Source organism: Athene cunicularia (genome assembly GCF_003259725.1).
Source record: "Athene cunicularia isolate RWA chromosome 4 unlocalized genomic scaffold, athCun1 chr4_part3, whole genome shotgun sequence".
NCBI classification, from domain to species: domain Eukaryota; kingdom Metazoa; phylum Chordata; class Aves; order Strigiformes; family Strigidae; genus Athene; species Athene cunicularia.
Genome location: NW_020799100.1, coordinates 20318880 through 20343628, shown reverse-complemented (window position 1 = coordinate 20343628; position 24749 = coordinate 20318880). Strand labels below are relative to the sequence as shown.

Sequence of the window (24749 nt, the reverse complement as noted above, 5' to 3'; positions counted from 1 at the left end):
GGGGGGGGGGGGGGGTTGTTACGCTGGCAATAAAGACGATCCGTGATATTTCTCAAAATATTGGCTTAGATCTTAAAGACATCATTTTTCTACTAACAAGCTCTAAACTGTAATTTCTTGGGGAGCAGCAGGCAAGAAACACTGACTCCAGCTCTTGGCCACGTACTCCATTTAGAAGTCGTCGTTGCATGCTACGATGTTAGTGTCAAATGACTTTTCCTGCAAACTCTGTTAAAAAAGACATAGTCAAACTGTACAGAAACCACGGTGATGGTCAGCTGCAGTGGGAGACGTGATCTTACAAAATGGGAATTGGCTTTTTCCCGGTGTGTGGTATCAAGACAGTCTGAAGAGCTCTGCACGGGGAGGTGGAGAGCGACCCTGGGTAGCCCAGCCTGACCCGATGGGACCGCGGTGGAGGAGGTGGGAGGGGCACGGTGTGGAGACTCAGCTTGGCTGAACCAGCTCAGCCGTGGTCATAGCCCAATGGGGGGAGCTTCTGTTTCATTGCATTTCTTCTGTCGGTTTAGTTGGTACAAAAGGGGATGTCTCTGCCCCACATCGTTTCAGTATAAAAAAATCTCCTCCAACCTTGCCCTGAGAATGGATCTTCCCAGTGGCCAAATTCACTTTAAGCCATTCTGCTCTAACACTTCCCCAATCTGTGGATTTTAGAATGTAGGACAAATAAGATTATTAATGGGAATCTTCAGGCAAATAGTACAGAAGAAAATGTAACTAGTTCTTTATAGTGGAGTTGATGGAAACTTTGCCTGAGTCTTCAGCACATCCAGTGGGAAATGCGTAGTGTTGGAGTGCCCCAAGTAACCTGCAACAGAATGAGTGAGTAGAGCATAGACATCATATCTATTCCTAAGTGAGGTCACAAATTTATAACAGAAACAGCTGCTTTTTCTTCTTTGATAAGCAGGAGCAGACAGAGAGTTTAAACAATACATCTTCTCAACCAGAAAAAAAATTATATATATTTACTAAATAGTGAGTAAAGTGTTCCCCTTGGCTAGTCTAGTGCAATTTTACAAGCTTCAACAATGCTGAATGGATGTTATTGAGAAGTGAATTTGGCTCATTCTTTTTATGCTTTTAATAAATACCCAAGGGGAAGGCAGTTGTTCAAGGAAAATGAAATACAAATAAACATATTCTCAGTAGGCATTCTGGGGAACTTGGAACTTGAGTTTTATGCTGTTTTTTTTTTTCCTGTTACTTGCAAGCAAAACTAAAATATTCATATAAGCTGTCAGTTCTCTAAAGAGAATTCATCCTTTTTAAAAATAAAACAAAATATAGATTCCGTGGATAGAACAGAAAGAATCATGAAACATAACAAATGACATTTCTGCTCCAAAGTACATCATTGTAATGGACCATATTATTCTGAACTGTGGATACAAATGATTATTTTTTCACAGCATCCTGTAACAATTCTTGAGACATACTCATGCACAAAACATCATTTGTAATTATAGCAGTTTGCCATTTTCATCTGCTACATGCTTATTTCTCATTTGATTGATAATCCATGTACTTCAAGCTAATGAAGGTTCTTCATGCTGCCACTTAATAGACATTACCAGTTTTTACAACCTAAATTTCAGGACAACATTTTTTGTTTGAAGGGAGAAGAAAAAAAAAAAAAAAAAAAAGTAGTTGCTTCACAGTGCATTTTTTCACATAGATTTCTAGGGTGCCAGAAAGAGATACAGTCAGTGAAGAATGTGTATTGGTATAAAGAAGAACTTAGACTGTGGATTTCCTTTTAGAGTAATAATTGCCCAGAATTTTCAGTCCTTCAGAAAAATCAGTGATTCCCCAGGTAGCGTCTTGTGGAGATTCAGAGGCACCTTTTTTGGATCCACAATTATTTTAATTACCGATTACTTAATTTTCTGTATTGCTGTTGTTATTTCTGACAATCTGACTTTGGGAAAAAAAAAAACAACTTTAGTTATACAGTCTAATAGTTGTCACTTTAAACAAATCATATACAGAGACTTTTTGTGGTTCTAGACTGCATATCCAACTTAAGATATCTTTGTCAGAAGCAATGAAGATTTATTTTAAGTCCATATTTACTACTAGATAGTATAAATCTGGACTTTATACTTCATAAAAGCAAGAACATATTTTACTCTTTGAGAACAACTGAGCTGCAAAGATTGCACAATACCTGAAACAGAGATTGGCTCTTAAAAAACATGTATTTAATTTCTTAGAAGATATGTGGAAAATACCTTTCCAGGTAAGGTTCATGCTTCGTTTTGATCTGTTACTTGTTTTTCATCAGCTACAGACTTGTATGTTTGCATAAACCACCCAGAAATAGCTTCGTCACTAGTTTCGTCACCTTGGGTTGCAGTAACCTTTGTGAAAACTTCAGAGCTCAAATGGCAGTGTGTACAGCATCAATACCTTTCAGAATTTTACAAAACTAGCTGATTAAATCTGATTTTAAATACTACTTTCAGTCTAGAACCCTGCCTTTTTAATAATCAATTAAAACATTGTTTCATTGTGTTTATTCAGCGCGTATAAAGCACTGCTTGACATGTATTAGACCTTACATAGCAGTACACAGCTGTAGCCCATCCAGCATTTTCCAAATGAGTTTGCACAAGGAATAAAAGATTGCCATCTGAGCAACACTGGAGGGAGACAAGAGCAGACAAAAGGCAGTTAAGCACTACAAAAAAAGAAAAGACCCTGTTGAGAGAGAAATTTCTGAGCAAATGCCTCAATTTCACAGGGAGATACTGTAGCAGGCAATGTACATTGATTTTAGCACATGAAGTACATTGCATTTGGGATTCATTAAGCTTCATTTTGTGCACTATCATGAATGGGTATGTCAGCTACTCTCTCAAGTAATGCAGAGTTTCAAAACAAGGAGGTAGAATAAACCAAAGTGAAAATATTCTGTGCCCCGCAAAGAGAGTAAGCCAGCTTTAAAAGGAAAATGCTTTGGTTGCTAAAAGATGTAAGTCACAGTAGCAGTAATCAAAACCTAAACATCTTTAAAGATTTTATGCTTATAGAGTTTTTAATGTGACTTACAAACACCAGTAAGTTCCTACTCCTGACTGACTAGTGGGAATCCCACCAGGACAGATGCACTAATGGAGCGCAGAGCCTTACTTCTGTCATTGAGAAGAAAATACACGGACAACTGTTTCATACGTTTTAGTTACTTTTGTACTGATGATGGGCAAGGTATTTTTGGTTTTGGTCATGGTTGTTTTTTCAACTTCTGTATTTGCAGCAGGAGAGTGCTTGGGACGGTGCTCTTTTCTCTCCCCCCTGTTTTCCCTTGGGTGCCAGCTGCAGAGCTCGCTGCGGTGCTTCCCCGCCTCTCCGGGCATCGGCTGCCAAATCTAGAGGCCACAGAAGTGGCAGGTCTATGAAGCTGGATTTCTGAGTCACCAACCCAAGCCAAAGCTGCCTAGAAATCTGTTTGGGAATGCGTGGGGGGTCTGGAGTTTTGGGTTTCTGTGTAATTCTTTTGGTTCAGTTGAGAAGCATGAAGTCCCAGAGATTTATCCAATAATCTGTTTATTAGATTTTATTTAGTAATGATGATGCCAGTGGCATTTTTTTGTTTGTCTTAAATTCTACTACGAATTAGAGTGCTTTAGAAGCAAAAGGTTCATGAAGTTTCTCAAAGCTTTCCTAGAGCGATTGGTTTGCAATGCCAAATCACTAAAAGAATGGGATTGTACATACACATGGCTGTGATGGGGGGAAAAAAAACCCAATTCATTACTCAGTTCTCCAGCTTTTCATCTTTGCCTTCAGCAGATTAGGCTGTTATTAATGAAATTAGCCTAAGCAACAGGGCTTCACTGCCAGACTTTGCTCTATGGTATGTTCTGCAGCAGAGCATAACTTTCTGCTTCGTGCTGTGCAGGTTGATGGCCCAGGTGCTTGAGGCATCGCAGAGAGAAGAGGAAAACTGATGACCAGTTGCTGGGAATTGTACCCTGCACTGTACCAGTAACCTGTTAGAGGAAAGCATAGGAGCCTGGAATCAACCACTTGTGGTTTTAATACTTCATTTAACACTTTTTTTGCAAACGCTGTTTGTCTCAGCTGTGGTTTGGGAGTCCCTGCTGCCGCGGGGGTCACTGCAGAGGGGCCTCGCCTGGAGGCTGAGGAGAGGCCGGGAGCATGTGGCAGCAGCGTCCTGCCTGCCCCGCGGCCAGGCACTGCGCTCGGCCCAGCTCAAGGAAGACTCCACTAGATTAGTGTCAGATAGCTGCTGTTTTCTACAGAAAGCTTTCCTCTTTCTTTCCTTTCCCCACTATTTGATCTTTTAAAAGAGCTCAGGGTAAGTGACAGCAGTAGACTTAACAGTTATTAGGTTGCAAAGTAGTGGATGTGGACTACTCGGTGGTTAGCTTACATTTATACTCTGATCGCAGCTGCCATTTGGGTCAGAAAGAGTTTCCCCTTTTGATAGATTGGCTGTGTGCTAGGAAAACTTGTCTTTCCCCAGAGCATCATGTAATTATTTGGTGGCAAAGAGTTGTGCTACGTTGCTATGGACATGCGGCTCTCCACACCGAGAGCTGCTGTAATGCTGATATATGTGAGTCTAATCATTCTGTCACTGAGATGTAATATCGATATGGCAGGACAACATTTCTATCAGAGGGCCTATTACTTGCCCTCTTGGTTGAAGAGGGGAGGAGGACTGGGATAAGCCGAATTCCGACCGGTTCTTAGCCCAGGAGAGGCTCGGCTGTGTTAGGGTTCAGTTCTGTAACCTTTAATCTCTGCAGGAGATACCAGCCCGACCTAAAGGGCAGCCCTTAGGAGCCAGCTCAACCCCGGGGTGGGAGACGGGTGCTCGTCCCATTCCGTGCAGGACCCCGGGGGCTGTGGCAAGGCCCGGGCTGGCAGGCAGCGGGGGGCCGGGGTGTGCCGCAGCCCCGTGCCCCCTGCCCGTGCCGGGGGTCCGAGGGACGTGCCGGGAGCCGCGTGGGGCTCTGAGGGGCCGCTGCGAGGCTGATGTTTTCTGTGGAGGTCTGCAACGGGGAGCCTACTGGTAACAGCTGCTGGTTACCAGAACTGCTGCTCACCTGTAGAATTAAAACAGTCAGAAGGCAAATTAAAAAGGGATGAATTGCTCATGCTTCTTGATAATCAGGGTTCATAAAATCAAAGTGTAGCTGAACCGAATTCAAATACTCGGATATATAAGCAGAGTACTTCTTTGTTGACATCTGAAGAATTCATAATTCATTCAGAAGGAAACTTTTAAGGTGATCATCTTTCTGGGTATATTTTCCTGTTAAGGCAATCGTATTTCTCCTAGCGATCAGTTTTGAACGTTGTCTTATTTCTACAGTGCAAAAATCCTGCTGGTGAGCATCCCCCAATTGCACTCATAATTATTTCTGATTAAAAGTGCCCTGGCCTGACAGCACTAGGGAAATTAATAGGAGAAGCTTTCTATAAGTTTTAGAAGATGAGTAAAGACATACTCCCTCTTAAAATTATTTAAGCAGGTGCTGTGGGAAGCCATTGCTTTTATAAGGCTCTTCAGATGTTTACAGCAAAACATTTTTTCCCAGTGATTGAATTTTTCGAAGTACTAAAATACCACAGAGAAATATGTTTCCCACCAGTTTTATGGCTCCCTGGATGCATTCTATACAAACCTTGTATCTGCCCGGACACAAACACTCTATTGCAAAAAGATATCTTGCCATTTTAACAAGCTATACTGCTTTGAAAGGATACACTGCATCACCAGTGGGAATGTCAGTACCTTAAGAGTAATACTTCTTTAAGGGTACTATTTTATTAAAGCAGACCTCAGTAATTTGTTCCTGACTGTTATACACCCTTATTTTATTAAAGGTATTTTACATCTGTGGAGGAGATTACTACCACTCCTATTTTCTCTACTGCTTGGCTTTAATGGATGGTGTGGAATATAATATTTATTAAGCCTAAGCAGGGGAGGACATAATAGCAGAATTGTCCTTTATAACCTATTTTACACAGTTGTAAAATAAACCTTAATAAAGCAGGAATAATTATCCAGGAATATCCAGGAAATGGAGTACTCTGCCTGCTTCAAATATTTGGAGGACTTAACTGCTGGTTATACATTTACTTTAAGAAATTGACCTCAACAGTAATATTATTGATATTAGTTTGGTACTATTTTAAAATATGAGATTATCTTGTGTGTCATAGTTACTTAGCATTGATCATATAATGCATAACTATAATCTATAAATAGTATTAACTGTGTATAATCCTACAGAAGACAAACACATTACAAAAACATTTATACTTACTGATTTTGAGGTTTAGAGTTCCTTTACCTTATTCTGATGCCACCCGGAGCCCCACGGCTGGCTCCCTGGCTACCAGTCAGTTCTGCTGGGGATCACTAAGCCTTGATGTCAGGCAATAACATCACTCCTTACTGCTCAGTCCTGGATGCCTTTAGATCTGCTTATGGCCAGAGAGGAGTTATGTTTCCTGCTGGACCCCAGCAGGCAGTGGAGTGTGCTGACTCCAGCCTGGTTTTGCCCGAGATTAGGACCACAGACTTTGCACCTAGCATATGCACAGTTGACATCTGAACAGTTCCCTGGACCAGGAAGACAACTTCAAAAAAGCCTTTCCTGGTGGCACATCTGCAGCTTTAGCAGGCAGCTGGAGTTTCTCAGGTGCAAAACGGGAACACAGGCGTATGTGCTATACTGGTGAAAATTTAGTCCCACTGATCACAGCTATCTGGAAGCATTTATAGTTGTGTGGCGTTTGTGAATAGCAAAAACGGAATCTTTCTAATGAGATCTGTTTCAAATTATTGGTTATACTACCAAATACTGCAGTATAGGGAGCAGATGATGAAAATTATTGAAAAGCACATTGTGTATTTTTATTACAATGAGTGGGACATGAAAGAGGTTGCCTAACTGGAGGCACAGGCGGCTGGTTTTGGGTACCCGGTGGTGTTTGGCAGTCCTTGCGTGCTGCATGGACAGGCGTGGAGCGCCTCGCCTTTGGGCAGACCTGTGTAGGTGGGGTTTGCAGGCAGGTGCCCATCCTGCCAGTTCCACCTCCTGGGAGCTACCTCCTGTCCAGACGCTGTGTAGCTGCAGTTCAGTTGCTGGGACTGAGTTACTGCCCTTGTCTCTCCTCCCTCCCCACGTGCCCCCATGCGGGGCTGTTGGCTCCCCACTGAAGCTTGATTTATTCATCTGCCCATGGTGCTCACGCCCCACAGTTGTGTCTGCCCAGGACTGGCTTGTGTCTGCTGCCCGAGGACCTGTCAGAGCAGGCGTGGTTCTGCCTGCCATGGACCTCTCCATCTGCGGAGGGGGACGGATATTCTCCAGCCAGCCCCGGCTGCCTGTGCTGGTAGGCTGACAGTTCAGTTAACAGACGTCTCTCGAGGTTGAACACCACCAACCTGTTGCTATGTATCCTCATCACATCCAGCCCGTGTTTCTTCACCTTATGCAGTAGTTTTACTGTTTATTGTACTGCTTCTTGGGTAGCTTTGTTCTTCTGTTTGCTGTATGACTTCTCTTGGTGGTGGCAGTCACTGGAGTCTGTCTCAAAGAAAAAAAAGGGAAAGATTTCATATTAAGGACCTAATGCAGCTTTGCAAGGAACTGATGCCTGATCAGCTACTCCAGAAGGACTGGGAAAGCAATGACTGTCTTCCCCCTTCCTTCCTGATTTCTTCCTCCTGTTGTCCTATTAGTGGGGTTTGGTTTGTTGGTTTTGTTTTGGTCTTTTTTTTTTTTTTCCATAAATGAATATTGTGGAAATGATTTGGACTAAAGTTACTACATTAATTATCCAAACTGACATTTTTGCAGTGTGTGAAAGGACAGGGTGGTATGTAAAATAGATGCACTAAGAACACCTACAGTATGACAACAAGTAGCAGGGTAATTGCTGAAAATGAAGTCTTTTCTGCTATCCCTTCCCTTCAACATCTGTTGTTCCATATGGAGTCATAAATATTTGCAACAAAATAGTTGAAGAAATAATCTCAACATTAATAGGGAAAAGCTGAATTCGCCAAGAAAATTGAAGAATCTTTTTTTTCTTGGCAAGTTCCTCCTACCCATCCTCATCTGACAGTTGAAAATCTCAGTAGAAGAATAGTCAGACTACAGTGATGCTTAAAAAATCACCATAAAAAAAAAAACCCAAACCTTTGTGAATGTTAATAGGAGTTAGCTGAGAACAAAATTTATAACCTCTTGATAATGGCCATGAGGAGGATTTTGTTTATTTTGTTTCATTTTCCTCCTTTCTTCCACGCCACAGTAATTTTATTACTAGCCTTTTATTGAATAGTTCACATTTTCACTTTTCTCTATTGTCAGTAGACATAATGCTTCTTGTCGTTGTGAGGAATGACAAGGTACCATTACTAGCTGAAAGTAACTAGCTGCTTTAAATGGCCATATGGAAAATGCGGATCGATAGTACTTAAGCTTCTACTTAGATTAAGAAGCAACTTAAAGCACAGAACGACTTCAAATGTTTTGGAATCCAGATTACCAAAACCTGCCTGAGGAGCAGCTCGTAGGAGAAAGCAAGTATAGTAATAACACAGACAGGCTAGATTATAAATAACTCTTGTGAGTGTAAAATATACCATTTTGAAGGCTTTTTATGTATTTATTAGTAGCCTTAATTGTAGTTATGGTTCTCCTTAATGAACAGAATTTAATCAGGTGACATCAGTTGTATTTGATTTTTTGTAATCTGTACATATTGAACCTTAAACTGAAGTTACTTACAGTGAAACACTTCAGTTCTGATGTCTAGCTAGTGAATTATTGCACTTCTCAAGTTCAGTTTTTATTATGGCAAACCGAGTGTCTCATCTAACTCAGGTCCTTTTTTTTAAGGTTTGAATTAATAAAATATTTTCAGGTGTTTTTACAGTCAGTGCCATGTGAACATCAGAGTATGTTGTAAATATGTTGAAGTTATAAATAGGTATAATTTTCTGTGTTATTAATGAGAGTACATTGATGAAAATGTCAAAGCTGTATAATTACACACCTCTTGATAAAGAGTGCACAGATAAAGACAATTTGTAAACTGTAATTTTACCCCTTTCTAGTGAAATCTTAATTTCTCTGCTTTTTGCCTCCTTCTCCTATTCAGCCACTAAGTGCCTGCTTTATGACGTCCTTCAGGCAAACACACCCTCTTCATTCCTGAGAGCAGGTCTATGGAAAGGTGGTGAATGCATTGCTTGCATGGTTTGCCTCCTCTTTTTTTACTGCTACAAATACTATACTCAGTTTTTCCTAAGCTGGAGCATTGCTGTAAATGTAGCAGGCATGGCCATAAAAGCAACGGTAGGAGGGCTAAGGACAATCTCCATCCTTCATTGGATACGGGGGGAGACACTGGCAAAGGATAAGGAAGAAGCTGAGGTACTTAATGCCTCAGACTTCAATGGCAAGACCTGTTGCTCTTGGTGTACCCAGCCCCCTGAGCTGGAAGGCAGGGATGGGGAACAGAATGAAGCCCCCAGAATCCCCATAACGTAGCAGCCTGCTGCACCACTTACTTAGACACACACAGGTCTCTGGGGCCGGATGGGACCCACCCAAGGGTACAGAAGTGCTCACCAAGCCACTTTCCATCATTTACCAGTAGTCTTGGCTCACTGGAGAGGTCCCCGTGACTGGAGGTCAGAAGATGTGACGCCCATCTACAGGAAGGGCCAGAAGGAGGATCCGGGGAGCTACAGGCCTGTCGGCCTGACCTCAGTGCCAGGGGAGCTTATGGGACGGGTCATCTTGAGAGCCACCACATGGCACGTACAGGAAAACCAGGTGATCGGGCCCAGTAAGCGTGGGTTGATGAAAGGCAGGTCCTGCTTGACTGACCTGATCTCCTTCTGTGACAAGGGACCCGCTTAGTGGATGACAGAAAGGCTGTGGGTGTTTTTGTACCTGGACTTTAGTGAAGCCTTGGACATGGTCTCCCACAGCATTCTCTGGCAGAAACGGGCTGCTCATGGCTTGGACAGGTGTCCTCTTCACTGGGTAAAAAAACGGGATGGCCGATCCCAGAGAGTTGTGGTGAACGGAGTTAAATCTGGTTGGTGGCCAGTCACGAGTGGTGTCCCCAGGGCTCAGAACTGGGGCCACTCCTGTTTAACATCTTTATCACCGATCTGGAGGAGGGGATCGAGTGCCCCATCGTAAGTCTGCAGACGCCACCCAGCTGGGCAGGAGGGCTGATGTGCTCGAGGGGTGGCGGGCTCTGCAGAGGGGGCTGGGCAGGCCGGATCGATGGGCTGAGCCCAGTCGTGCGAGGTTCAACAAGGCTCAGTGCCAGGCCCTGTGCCTGGGGCGCAGCAGCCCCACACAGCGCCGCGGGCTTGGGGCACAGCGGCTGGAAATCTGCCCCGTGGAAAGGACCTGGGGGGCTGGTCATCGGCCGGCTGACTATGAGCCAGCAGTGTGCCAGGTGGCCAAGAAGGCCAACAGCATCCTGGCTTGTGTCAGGAACAGCGTGGCCAGCAGGGACAGGGGAGGGCTCGTCCCCCTGTACTGGGCACTGGTGAGGCCGCCCGCGATGGCTGGGTTCAGCTTTGGGCCCCTCACTGCAAGGAAGACGCTGAGGGGCTGGAGCGTGTCCAGGGACGGGCAGCGCAGCCGGTGCAGCGGCTGGAGCACAAGCGCTGTGGGGAGCGGCTGAGGGAGCTGCGGCGGTTTAGCCTGGAAAAAGGAGGCTGAGGGGAGACCTCCTGGCCTTACAACTCCCTGACAGAGGGTGCAGAGGTGGGGGTCGGTCTCTTCTCCCAAGTACCAAAAGACAGGACAGGAGCAGAAGGTCTCAGGTTGTCCCAGGGGAGGTTTAGACTGGATATTATTAGGAAAACTTTCTTCACTGAAAGGGTTGTCATGTGCTGGAACAGGCTGCCCAGGGAAGGGGCTGAGTCACCACCCCTGGAGGTATTGAAAAGACCTGAGATGTGGCACTTAGGGACATGGTTTAGTGGCAGAACTGGCAGTGCTGGGTTAACGGCTGGACTCAATGACCTTGAAGGTCTTTTCCAACCTGAACCATTCTGTGGTCTAGATTTTCCCCATGCTGAAAACAATTAAAAGGTATTATTAAACATTTATTTAGGACAAATTCAATTGTTTCAGCGTGCACAGGTGAGAACCAGCTTGGACACAGATAATTGTGAAGTGAAGCATAGTTGATGTTACTCTTCTGTGATAGTTTCCAAAAGCTTTTAAGGCAGCCTGGAAATGTATATATAATGATTAGATACTGTTTTAAAAGTGAAGTTTTTTTATGGCAAAGCTCAGTATTGAAAAATGCGTGTGTGCTATCAAGTTATATCAATCATTTGAAAATGAAATAAAGTCTGATTTAAAGCTAGTGCGCTGGATTAATCAGCTACTCCCCAGTTGCATTCATTGACCCTGTTCATTCAGGGACTGTAATTAAGAAAAACAGCAGTGACTTCAAATTTGGCACCTGAATCACAAGGTTAAAGCAGTAAATTTCTAAGTCTGATTGGTGCCAGGTTAGGAGGAGGTATCTCTTTTCTCACTGATGAACAGGAGTGCTCGGCTCCTGGCAGAGACGCAGTGAGTGAGGGGAAAAAAGGCAGGCAGAGGTTTATGGAGGATTCTCAGTTATTAAGATACTGAAGACAGCTAACTCTGTCTTTGCAGACTTATAGATACAAAATATTTGAAATAAACAATGCTTCAGATTATGGGTTTTTCATACGTTTCTGGTTAAGCAACACAGAAGTTGCCAAGGTTTAAAATTAAAATAAGAAGTCTCACTTTTTTTGAAAACTGCTTTTTGCAATCCAAAATTAGAATTTGAGCCCTAATTCTGTCAAAATACCCCATGTTTGGACGTCTCTGCCTATCACTTGTTTTGAAGCAAACATATACAACTGGAAGTCAAGAGAATTCTTGCCTCTGTAAAGATATATCGGTTTGGATGAGTCTGGAAGATCCTCGAGTCAATAATGCTATTTCAAATAAAAATGTATATCTAATTTTCAGTGATGAGGAGCACATACCAGCCAGCCGATGTTGCAGATCCTCTTCTTTTGTTTAATTAAAACTCAGAAAGGTACATTAGAGTATCTAGGCTGTTCTTTTGTGGCTGTGGACCATGAAATACAGTCCCCATCACTCAGATACAAAGCTCAAAGAATTATAATTGAGATAAGCCATTTTAGTCCTTAGGTTTCTAAACTGTATGCCACAGGCAGGAAAAGGGAGTGATCCAGCTGCCATCTATGTCCAAAACAGTCTTCTTATGCTGGCTAAAGGCTTTCTGAGATCAAATGTCTTGGTCAGTAACTAGCAGATTAATAACTATAAATTTTATATAAATTATTACACTTTTCTCCATATGCCACATATTTATTTTATGCATGCTTATATTCTGTGAGCTACTTGAGGTGAATAATGCTTATAGAGATCCAGATAAAGTTTTGAAGTGTATGTGCAGAAATAACCTGGCGTGTATCTGGTGTTAGGCAAGATGTAAATTGTAGCTTTAATATTTCTACCTTGTTTTGAGGGGGATGCGACATGTCAAGTGTATAGAGCATTCCTTCTGATAGAATATAAACCAGCTGGCAGATCAAACTGCCTGTTGGTTTGGGCCATGCACTGTCCTGGAGGGAGCAATTCATGTTACTCGTGTTCCCAGTGCTGCGTTTAGTCCATAGGTTGATGTTTCATCTTCCAATCCCTATTTCTGCCAGTTAGGCAGAAGACAGAAGATGAAATACTTCAGTATCCTGAATTAAGAACAAGAAACTTTCTAGCAGATTTCCATGTGCTTGCCCAGGATAATATTCCATTCACTGTTAGTGTTTACCATGTATTTCTTTTCTCTGCAATATAATTCTTGCTTTCACCTATTCATCCGGATGCCAGCTAGAAATTAAAATAAAAAGACTGCACTCTAAATGGATTCCTGAATGCTATTATAAAGCGTGGCAGGTTTAACAAACAAGCTCGATAAAAGTAGTTCCCACTTTGCTTCAATAAATAGAGAGGTTGTTTGTGTCCTTGGTTAGACTGTAGTTGTCCTAGCTTTATTTCTTGCTTATTCTGTTGTACTATATGTGTGAGTGCAGCTTTTAGCATTTATATTTTTAGTGTTCTTTAAAACCAAAATGCTTAAATCAACATGTTTTCTGTTCAAGAGATGCATTTGATACAATCCACAAAATAATGCTTCCAACACATGCCATTTTTAATTGCTTTACCAATTCCGAATTCTCAAGTCTAGCTAATAAATTTCTGCCTAACTGTGCACTTACTCAGAATATGGGCAAGATGTAGACACCATTCAGATGTGAAGACCTATTACAAGATTGAAATAGATTTCTAATGCATTTATCATTCATCTTTGCAGAGTGTGATTTCAATCAGAAAAGAAAAAAAAAAAAAAAAAAAAATCCACCCATATACGCTAAAACATAATATGCTGCTTCTAGTTCAGCTATTACAGACTTTAACATGCAATGTGACCTTGGTCTGCAAAGCATGTTTGGTTAGCACAAAAACTTAATCATAAGAAGTCATAAGTAGAATCCTTCTTCTTTACTGCCCTTTTTCTGGGACTTGGAAATTTATTGCTTCTGGGACAGGTAGGATATGAACAATGGGCCAAATAGAGTCCAGGGTTATCTCATCTGTGTGAAAACTGCTGCTGAAAATCGATGTGACCTCTGCTACACTGTCATCCCAATTCCCACCCTCTGTGTCCTATTTGTCTTTTGGTAGCAGCTTAGATCTGTGTGCTGTCTCTATGTGTCTCTCTTGGGCCAGATTATCAAAATGAATCATTGCCTGCATACCTCTTATATTTCTATTTATTTTCCTGGTGTTGACTAGGTCTGATGAAATATGATTCTTTTTGCATTTGATCCTCACTGCAGCAAGCAGCACCTAATTTAGCTGTGTCTATCTCTTTAAAGAAGAGTAATACTATTTTGAAACTTCAATCTGCTGTACAGTAACATTACAAACCATAGACCATGCAACCTGTCTTCACAGTCAATAGTAATTTTCCTTTCGGCCAATTTAATGTTATTACTTTCATCTCCAAATAGTACAGATTTCTAGAGATTTTAAAGCCGCTATAGTTTTGTTATGCATACTCCATGTATTACTTGCTTTTTCAAATGCCACTTCTGTTTAGTCTTTTGTGACTCCATGGCTTAGATGATATTATTTCTGTGCAGCATCATTAAAAAAACTCTGCCACTGATATATTTAAATATGAGAAAACGTGTATCTGAATCAGTACGATCCCCGTGGTCTGAGTATGTTACTGGAGCTGTTGGGTTTTGTTTTGGTTTTTTTAAGTAGATTATTTAAATTACATGAACACAGCTCTAAAATGATAGCTGTGAAGATGTGCAGAGGTTACCGACTTTTGTTGTTATTAGTCCTGAGGAATCATTATGAAGATGTTCCACTTAATGAACTCACACAGTGAAAACAAAATACTCCCTAAACAGAGATTTCAAAGAATACTTGAAAACTGCTAATGCTCCTGGTTTGTTGCCACTAATGTGTTTTAGAAGCACAGCAAAAAGTGCTTGCTGCTCAGGAGATGCTCCTGGAGTTTGTTAGACTGGATAGCAGTACTGCTGCTGTTGTCAGATTCTTTCTGCGTGTTTTTTGGTTTTGAGTTGGTTTTGGGTTTTTTTAAATAAGGGGTGGGAGAAGGGGGCCTTTTGAATGTGGTATAGTGCAATTGTAAATCCAGGACTGGCTGTGCAGTTGCCCATAGAAAACACACACATCATGAACTTATGGTCAATACGTTAGTTGCAAGCTTTACTAAAAAGCAATTGCTGAGAAGGTATTCCTCATGATTTCTGCAAGTGCAGAAACATAAAAACTGGGTTCCCCTGGATTAATACACAGAAATATTTTTTTAACATTTTGGAATAAAAGAAATATACAAAGTTTGGCTTTAAAGACCGCTAGATTTTAATTTTTCAGCAATTAACTCGGTGTTTTAAGCTGAGTATGTGGGGAAAAACTACTCATAGTGCTCTAGAGGAGATACATTTACCATCCTAAAATATGTTTATATTATCCTATTTGAAAATGTGAGTTCATTGGTAATAGTACTAGTTCATCACAAAATTTAAAGGATTTTTGAAAAAAATAATTGCTAATGTGGTTTCTTTCCGGCTGCCGCTGTCTGTGCACAGCTTGATCTATAACACCACCATCTCTTTGAAACAAGGAGTGAAGGGGAAGCTACCAGGTCCTGATGCTACAATCTCGGAGCTCCACACCCCGTACCTGGGGCAGAGAGAACTCGGCAGAGCGCTTGGGGCTGCCCGTGCCGAGGCTGACGCTGGCAGGGCGCTTGTGAAGGAAACCTGCGCTGATGCTCCCCTGACAACGTGGAGTTGGTGCTACCTAAGCAGGAGGGGATGACTCAGTGGAGATGATTTACTGCCAAGTGCGGGACAGATAACGTTAAAGGAGTAAAGAGATGTGATACATGTCTTGATTAGAATTTTATCAAGGTTATAGCACCAAAACCCACGCATCGCAGGATGGTTAACATGAGGGAATGAAGAAAGGTCATTCAGGTTTAATGAACTGCGTAATACTGTTGTAACTCTGTAGAATTTGGGATATAACACTCGATTACAGCTGTGTTAGAGTCTTCAGTGTATTTATTATTGTTCTATACTATTTTGTAAACTTTTCCTTAGCAGCAATCGCAGCTGCCCAAAGACTGAAACAATGTCAATTTTACTAACGCGCTTGTATTTTGACTTCCAGGTAAACAGAATGCTAGTTGCTAGAAATTACATTTATCTATATTTCCAATGCTTTCTGATGTTGCTTTTAAACCTATCTTTACAGAAGAGGTCCAAATTGCCATTCCAATAATGAAACCAACCTTAGATAAAGTCCAACTGGCTGGACAGGCCTTGCCTCCTGGATTTCCGGCGCCATTTCTTTTTGCTGATGGTCTTTCATCAGTAGAAACACTATTAACCAACATTCAGGTAAATTATTCTCTATAGGGCTAGGCTATGTCATGATAGATAAAATGTGTTTCTTTTTCAATCTCTTTAAAAAGTTTCAGAAACTATTTTGTATCTGCAGTTCTAATTTCTTGTATTTAATGTAATGCTTAGGTTTCCACTGTCTGGCATTATCGATCGTGAAAGGCTTTCATACATTGTCTATTTGACTTAATAGTTGGCAATAATGGTCATATTAAAATTCACCAGTCTCATTATTCCTCCTTTGCTTCTCCCTGCAGTTGGCCGAGGTCAGCAATGATATGGCACTCTGTTTGTAATAAACCACAGCAGCAGGATGAATTAGCAAAAACTATACTGAATGATTCCATGCCACAAAATTGCTCATATGTAACATTTAGCTACTGGAAATGCCCAGCTGTGTTCCAGGTCTATAGGTTCCTGCTTTTGGTTTTTCTGTTTTCCTAGCGGGTGTAAAAGAAACAAATGGATGAATTTTGTCCCTGCTGAAACAAACTGGTATTTTCAGATCTTACATTTGTGTGTGTTTTAGGGCCTACTGAAGGTGGCCGTGGACAATGCGAGAGTCCAGGAGAAGCAGATACAGCAAGAAAAGAAAGAGTTAAAGATGGAGCTTTGTAGAGAGAGAGAACTAAGAGAGAGCTTGGAAAGGCAACTCACAGCTGAGCTGCAAAGCAGAGGTGAGTGAATGAAAAATGGAGTTTAGATATCTATTAAATGTATAACCCTTTGGCATTTCCAGCTGGAGCTAGTGAGGACTCGGAGTTAACTGACATTCATACTTCAGTGTAATGCAGCAGTGGACTAGCACTGGTAATGAAAGATTTAAATTTAATAAAAACAGAATGAAGCACACTTTTCTGCAAGCAGACAGAACAGTGACTGAAGGATTATTTCCTGGAGGGCAACTGGCCGCAGAGAGTTTTGGCAGGTTCTGTGGAGGAAAGCTGATTCAGTTTCATGGCTTTCACATGTATTATTACCACTCCGCCTGCGTATTCCCAACCCGATTTCTTCATTTGACAGCTTTAATTTCTTTTGTTTTCCGTTATCATCTTCCAAGCCTTGAGAATCAGTCTTACTGTGAGAAAGACAGTAATGTCTGTAATTTGAGTATTTAGGTGATTTTTTTTCATTACCTTACTACTTTTCTAGCCCACGTTTCTGTTGGTTAGGTGCTAGTCAGCTGTTTTTTCTTGTATATAACTTCAGTGCGACAAAATAGACAGAACTACAAGAAATTGTCTCCTCAAGTGCAAGATCTGAAATAAATAACCCTAGATAATTTTTCTTCCATCAGGAGAGTGAGACACAATAGCACTCCCCATATGGAGCCTTCTAAGACAAAACCATGACTGTTTAGAAGCTTTTGATAATAATAGGCAATTAAATTGGTAAATCTGAATTTTTCGCTATGATATTGCAAAAGCGGCACTACTCGTTTTAAAATTCAAATCTGCATCTGAAGGCGAGGAATAGTACTCCATGTGCCAAAAGCTACTTGTAGATTACATCCATGAAATCAGAAAGATAAAACTAGATAAGACTGAAAATGTAGGTGCCAAGATCCCTCTTCCTGTGCATTTTGAACTGAAATTAGGTGTGTAGAACAGAGCTGTCCACAGCGCCAAGTCTCAGTAAGAGGCAACAAAGAAGTGGGCTTGGAAATCAAGGTGTGAAGGGTCAGTTACTACTATTGAAGTTGTTAAATGCAGTGGGTGTTCAGAAATGCTGCATCACCCCAGTCTAAGTGTGCATGAGACTCCTGTATTCCTGTAAACCCAATCTTCCCTCCCCGTAGGCAGACAGCACACTGTGTACCTCCTGAGTCACATTTAAGTCAACAAAAAGCCTTAAGCCTTTCACAGACTTTGTTGGCTTTCTGGCTCAAAAGAGAATTTCACCAATAATCAATATCCTCAGAATTGTTTGTCTTTCAGGTCATCACCACACGCTCATCTTTATTATTATAGAAAAAATCAGAGGTAGGTTTTTGTACATGGGTTGCTCAATTTTCCAGTTATGTTCTACAGATCACATTTTGACATTCATAATTTATTAAGTCTCTCAAAGATTTCCCATATAATAGTATCCCTTTTTTTTTTTTCCCCCTGACTGGAGCATTCACAAATCCAGAAAGACCTGTAAAAGTCAGTAAGAATTCAGATGAGGAAGTGGTCACAGGAAGTTTGTAAATACCGTGGATTTTCCCACAAATTCTCAAGATATTTTAGAAAATTTTCTAACAGTATTTTACGATTTGAAATTCACAGGTGTCTACTATACAGAAGCAAATAAATAAAAGGGGCTGCAAAATACTGCTTGTATAAATTCAACTTTAACAATACTTGTGAGCAGTACTTGCTAGAGTGTGCACACTAGCAAATGTGACTCTAAAATAGATGGCAATTGTGAAAGGGCATTTATGTTTAAGCTCATATTCTTTTTATTCTGTTAGTTTTACCTACCTTTGCCATCACTTCTCCATTTGTTTGATTCCGTGATGAATCCATGGGATGAAGTGCTGCTCTGTGGAATTTAACACACATGAACCGAAGCAGCAGAGTGCCAAAGCATCCTCCAGTCCTCTGCACGAGCTGCGATGGGTTGTAGAAGTGTAGTGCTTCCACATGAGCTGGCGTATGCTACGGAAACAGCCTCTGACCCCTTCCAGAGCTTGCTAAAAATGTTCTCCTGCTGGTTCTGAGAAAGTACGTGGGCATCAGCCTCCGGTCCAACTAATCTTCCTCGTGCCAGTCAGACGTGCCAGCCGATGGCAGATTTCCTGGAACAAGAGCTGTGCCCAGGAGGAGAGCGTTTTCTGGCTGCAGGATACTCTCAGCAGAAGCGTGGTGATGGGCCTGCAGAGATCCTACCAGGCAGTTTAAACCAGGGAAGGGGGGCGCAGATCATACAAAGAAGAGACGCAAGAGAGTGTTCTTGCAGCACTGGTGAAAAAACAAGTGTAAGAGCCCGATAAAAAGAGTTTAATAAGGATAATACAGACAGTCTGTTCGCCAGTAGGAGCACAGGGAGAGTTGTTGTTGGCAGAGGTAGGTATTTTAGATGTAGTTCTGGCCCAAATAACGGTAACCTTGTGCTGGTGAAAAGTACAGTTAAATATGAGATTAAGATTCAGGGTTTGAAAAGGAAAAGTCTTAAAAGGTGCATTTTATTACCTGAATTTATATAGGTGAGGGAGTACAATCACAGGCAATGTCAGCAGTTCCCAATGAAGATATTGATCATCTGGCTACAATTAATACTATACAGTTCTCTAGTTATAGTTTTTAACTTGATTTATAGTTGGGTTTAAGACTTGAGATTAGTCAGGAATAGTTTCTGCCAAATCTTACACGGCTGGCCCAATGGCCTGTGGACGGATTTTGTCAAGGCACCGCTTCTGCTTTCTGTCTGTAAGGGAAGATGAGATGATTGTAAATGGTGTGGAGACCTAACGCAGAGCTGGGCAGAGCACTGTATTTTTGCGTTGTTACCTATTTTAAGTCCAAACAGCCAGCTACTACACAGCGTTTTATGGAGTGCTTCAATTAGAAGGAGAAATTCCTAATGAAGACAATATACTTGATTGACCAGTGTTAGAAGCTTGTTTTCAACCTGCTTTCTAGCTAGGAAGTTCCCTTTTAATTCCTCTCTGAGATTCTCAACATACACCCAATGCTTTTTTTTTCCCTTTCTTTGGCTTTACCTCTTTTTTTTCTGCCACTGGTGATGACGTGTGAAGGTACTCATGTTACTCAGTACATAGCCCTTCTCTAGACATTTCATCTTTCATTTGCGTATGTACATGCTGAACCCAGCTTCTGTATAGCCTTACACCTGGCTCGGGCAGTGGCTCTTGTTAGTTCAGTTATTCTGCTTCAAAATGAACCCAACAGCTGCTCTATTTTGACAAAATAAATTTACCACCTAATTCTGTGGGGTTTCACTCTGTACACCATCGGTATGGACATTTCAGATTCTCCAACACAGCGTACACACACACACAGAGTTGACCTGCAGCAATAAATTTAATTTCCTTTTAATGTTATGAAAACATAACTAAAACTGAAGCTCTGACACATTCAGAAGACTTCCTCCATCCATGAGGAGTGATCAGGGAAGACACAACCAGTGTGTTTGGATTATCTTTCTAGATAAAACTACTGGAGAAGGAGGGTGCAGTATAATTCCCATCATTAAAGGAGAAGGTTAGAATGAAGGGCGAGAGATTTATTTACAATTTTGAGGAGGTACATTGCTACTGTTTCCAGAAACTAGTTTAAGCCAATGATCTGCTCAACCAAACTCTGCAGAACTGTAGCTGGAATTTAGTCCAAGCTGGTGAAGTCTGTGTCACGTGACCCACGGGGCTGGCCCTGAGACTCGGGTTCTGGACAGGAGACTTAAATCCATGGGGCTGTTCCAGACTGAGAGTAGGATTTAAAATGTTTAACAAGATCTAAAGCCCTTTCAGATTGTTTCACTACAGGATGTGGCTTCGAGGAGTTTCTGGTTTTATATCGGATTCATGCCAGATTTATTTGTTTTTTCTCAAGATAGAACTGGGCCCTTGCACATTGAACATAAACTCATTCGCTGTCTCTGTTATATATTAATTGTGCTTTAACAGCCATTCTAAGAATATATTTATATTTCAGCAACAATTCAGAAACGCTTGAAGAAAGAAAAAAAGGCAAAGAGAAAATTGCAGGAAGCTTTGGAATTTGAATCGAAGAGAAGAGAACAAGTGGAACAGGCGCTCAAACAGGCCACATCAGGTGACGGTCTCAGGATGTTAAATGGTAATGTCTTAGTTGGCCTTTCACAGTTAGCTTAAAATGATGTTTAACTCAGTGAAAAAAAAAAAAGTAAGATGAAGCACAAAGCCAATTCCAGAATAAAAAACCACAATTCTTTCCTGAAATAATTAAAAATCTATTTCAGGCCATGTGCTCTGTGTCATGAATTAAAAAAATAAGTAAATCTGCAACTAGAGAAACAGACAGAGCAGTTTACACAGACATGACAAGAAATGTTGAATATATTACCAGAGAAATCTGTTACAGTGCCAGCTAAGACAATGTGAAATTTGGTTCCTATAAGGTTCTCTGAACTCTTCTCTCCCAGCAGATTCATTTTTAGAACTGCTGAGCTTCATTTTAAAAGCCGTTTGGCTGAAGTTTGCTCAGCCTCAGGACCTATTAAGTTTGTTAAATATGTATCAGCTTTCAGAGCTGACTAGGTTTTGAATACTTCCCAAATACTCTTGTGAAACAAAAGCAAATCAGTTAATCTCCTAAACAGGATGATTATGTTTTGGGTACTGGGAGGATTTGCCTCTCCTGCTTACTGGTTCTGGCCAAAGTTTAGAGCTTTGGTTTGAATATTTAAGACTGAATGTAACTGAGTTTTAATTACAGGTTCTGTAGCTAAGGTTTAGTCCGTGCATCCCTACCCCAAAGTCTCTGCAGAGGCTCATGGATCAGTCTGCTGCGTGTGTATGTCGTGTAGTCTTTACGTGCATTTTGTGCTGCCTGCTTTGGGCACTGGTAGCAACGGAGACAAAATAACATAAGCAGACTGCAAAAACTGCCTGAACTACTGAGTAAAAATAATGAGTTTAACTTGTCTTGAGTTCTCAGCTGTGAGGGCTACCCAAACTGTTTTTTAAAGTTAGGGCAAGCCTGTCTGCGTGAAGTGCCATCACAGCACTCTGCAGTGCACTGCGAGTTGTGATTTATCTAGGGCACCTAAGAGATATAAACTCCTTAAGTATGAGAGCAACATCTTTCAGAGACATTCTCATCTGCTGGGTTTTATAGTCCAGCATATCACTGTAACCAGGGACTGGCTGGCTCTCCTGATGCACCGACAGCGAACGGTGGTGATTCAGGCACGGATATACAGCTTGTAGTCGCTCCGTCGTGAGGGACGATGGCCCAAGGGAGAGTGGGGTGGACAGAGCCAGCAGAAACCTTTTCCCCCGCCTCTGCTGGGTCGGGAAAATGCCCAGATCGGATCCCACAGACACAGCCAGCACCTTGAGATGAATGTCAGAAAAAAACCCTAAAATCCCGATGTTCTGTAAGGTCACTCGTCCGGATTCTGCCATTGCTGGTGAGCCCCTGCCGCTCTCACGCCAGTCAGGAGTACACGGCGGTTCTGGAAGCCACAAATTAAAGGCTACCAACGTGCCAGCAATGTGATTAACAGATCTTTACATCTGCTATTGTGGGCCTGGCTGCTAACGGTTTGATTTGCAGGCACACTCAGGTAGTCATATATATGTTAGTGCCTGCAAGAAGCTGATATTTACATGCTAATCTGATTGCACATGCAAATCAGGTAGCTCATTAGCATCTTAATCCACGATTTAATTGCAGGTACAATTTTATGACAACAAAATGTGAAGGGCTATTCTGAATATTTTTAATTTAGCTCTGACGGTCTGTCTCATTTAACAGATGCTATTATTAGTTACAGATGACTGTCATTTTACATATATACAACATGTATTCTAAAAGGTTTGAAAAGAAATAACCTTTTTAGATTTAATAGATCAGTGCCCTGAACTTTTCTTCAGAACAGGAATCTGAGTAAGGGAAATCCTGTGTAATGGCAGTCACTTGTAATTTTATATGAAAAAATTGTAGACATGAAAATATTATTTATTTACAGGGCTATATATGTGCATACATCACATATGTTTCATTGACACATACCTGACTAAGATGTTACTCACAGTACTCTCTGTATATGGACTGTCCTGTAGTGGGTTGCCCTGCTTTGACACGGAGCTTGGTTAGGCTGCAGGGCGACCTGAGATAGGCAGCAACATGCCAACTAAAGCCATCCGAGAAAGCAACGGCGCAGTTACTCTCTGTTTGAGAAAGTCCAGAACAGGCTTCTACCTAGAAAAACTTCCAAACTGTATGTGTAGCTCCCTTTCAGGTGTGGTGTTTTCCTTGCTGTAATTTCTAAAAGTGCTGTATTATAAGGGAAGCAGATGTTTCTCCAGGATTTGAGGTGCCGTGGATTCAAATCACATACCCTTCATGCTAATCCTTGCTGGCACAAGGTGGATAATGGCATCTGTTATCCTAACACCCTGGGGCGCTTGAGCCCCCGCCCCCACCCCGAAAGACTGTGCATACAGAGGTATTATCAATATGAAATTAAATAGTTAGTTCAAAAGTGCGTATCATTATGAGACTCTTTCTTGGAAAAAAGCGCACAATCCATTTTGGAAAACTCTCCTCAGAAATGTGGAAACGTTTCACATAACGTCACACAGGTAATGTAGGTTTGGGTGACAGCGCACGCTTACACCAGCCTGAGCTGAGTTTTTAGATGCAGTTTGCACAGCCCTCATCCCCAAGGCGCGCTCGCACCAGCTGAGACGCACCCGCGCAAACACGCGGCGGGCTTTGGCTCTTTCAGCCCGTGCTTCGCGGGTGTACGGCCAGGACAGGCGGCGTACTTTCAGATTATCACGGTTTAATTTCTACTTTTGTTTTGTATGTCAGATGCCCTCATCTCCAAGAGAATTTTGCAGACATATTAATGTCACATGTTGGCTATTATCTGAACCTCAGACAAATGTGAGGCACGTTAAAAATAATTCACTGTGAGACCAGTAATGTTTGCACATTTTGGAAACAATTTACTACTGAAAATTCTATGAAGACCAAATGTTTTATGCAAGACTGTGTAACTTGGAGATCACCCTAGTTTGCTATAAATATTTTTCTAAAGATGCATGAGAGAAGGGCAAAGGAGAATGCATTAATCTTCAGTGTCAATGTCTTTCAGATGCTGGAATCCCAGATATGGAAATAGAACACAACGGAACCCAACATGACAGTGCAGCAATGCAAGGTGCAGTATGTACCGCTTCTCATCACATACGTGTTTGTCATTAAAAATGAAATGCAGAATAATTTTTGTCTCTGTTTTGTTGCTTTAAGATAAATTTAATTTACGCAACTTCATTTTGTTTTCCTGTTCAGTACAAAAAACCTGTGAAAGTCCAGTGCTTTACAAGACTAGAAATTATATTTGTTTAAATAGAGGTGTGGGAAACTCATATTTAGGTATCAGATACATGCATTTAGTTCAAAAGTGATTTTACATATGATTTATCTTTTTTTAAAAATGTCACCTCTGATTCTTACCTATCAAGAACATGGGTGTTTTCAAAAAACATATAAGCTGTAGCTGGAAAAGGGAAGTCATGTTCATGTTAGGAGCAGTTATATAGAGTTCCATTTTGCTCCCTGACTGTAAATGCAGAATGTTCCTGTACTGTCTGGGCGCTCCCCACAGAACAGGTTCTGTGTTCTGGCTGTAGGCCTCTGGCGTGAGGGAGTGGTGTAGCCCTCAGGTAGGGGCACACTTAGGGAGAGCTTAGGGGTTGCTGTTACCACTGGAAGCCTGTTTCAGACACGCAGAAAATCCAGTCAGCTGTCATAAAATTTGGTCTGAGCAGTTTGAACATAGAAATTCTCTGACTTTGGAGAAAGTCCAGTTTTGTGGTGTGGGTTTTTTTGTAAAACCAAGCTCCTTCTCCCTTCGGTCCCGTGCTGCAGTGGTTACACCCCCCTCAGTTCTGCGCTGCCTGCTGCAGCCCTGGAGACAGCTGCCTGTTCAGGGCAACTGCTGCTCCTTGGGGCGC

The 24749-nt window shown here is 41.7% G+C and overlaps 1 protein-coding gene across 1 annotated transcript in view; it reads left to right on the top strand.

Annotated features, from left to right (window-relative positions):
- The window catches only part of DACH2 (dachshund family transcription factor 2), a 150707-nt gene that overhangs the window by 116465 nt on the left and 9493 nt on the right, over positions 1-24749 (top strand). Inside the window, exons 7-10 of the mRNA XM_026848801.1 lie at positions 15927-16072; positions 16605-16752; positions 20734-20877; positions 23888-23953. Of these exons, the coding sequence (XP_026704602.1) occupies positions 15927-16072; positions 16605-16752; positions 20734-20877; positions 23888-23953 (504 nt within the window). The remainder of the gene's footprint in view (positions 1-15926; positions 16073-16604; positions 16753-20733; positions 20878-23887; positions 23954-24749) is intronic.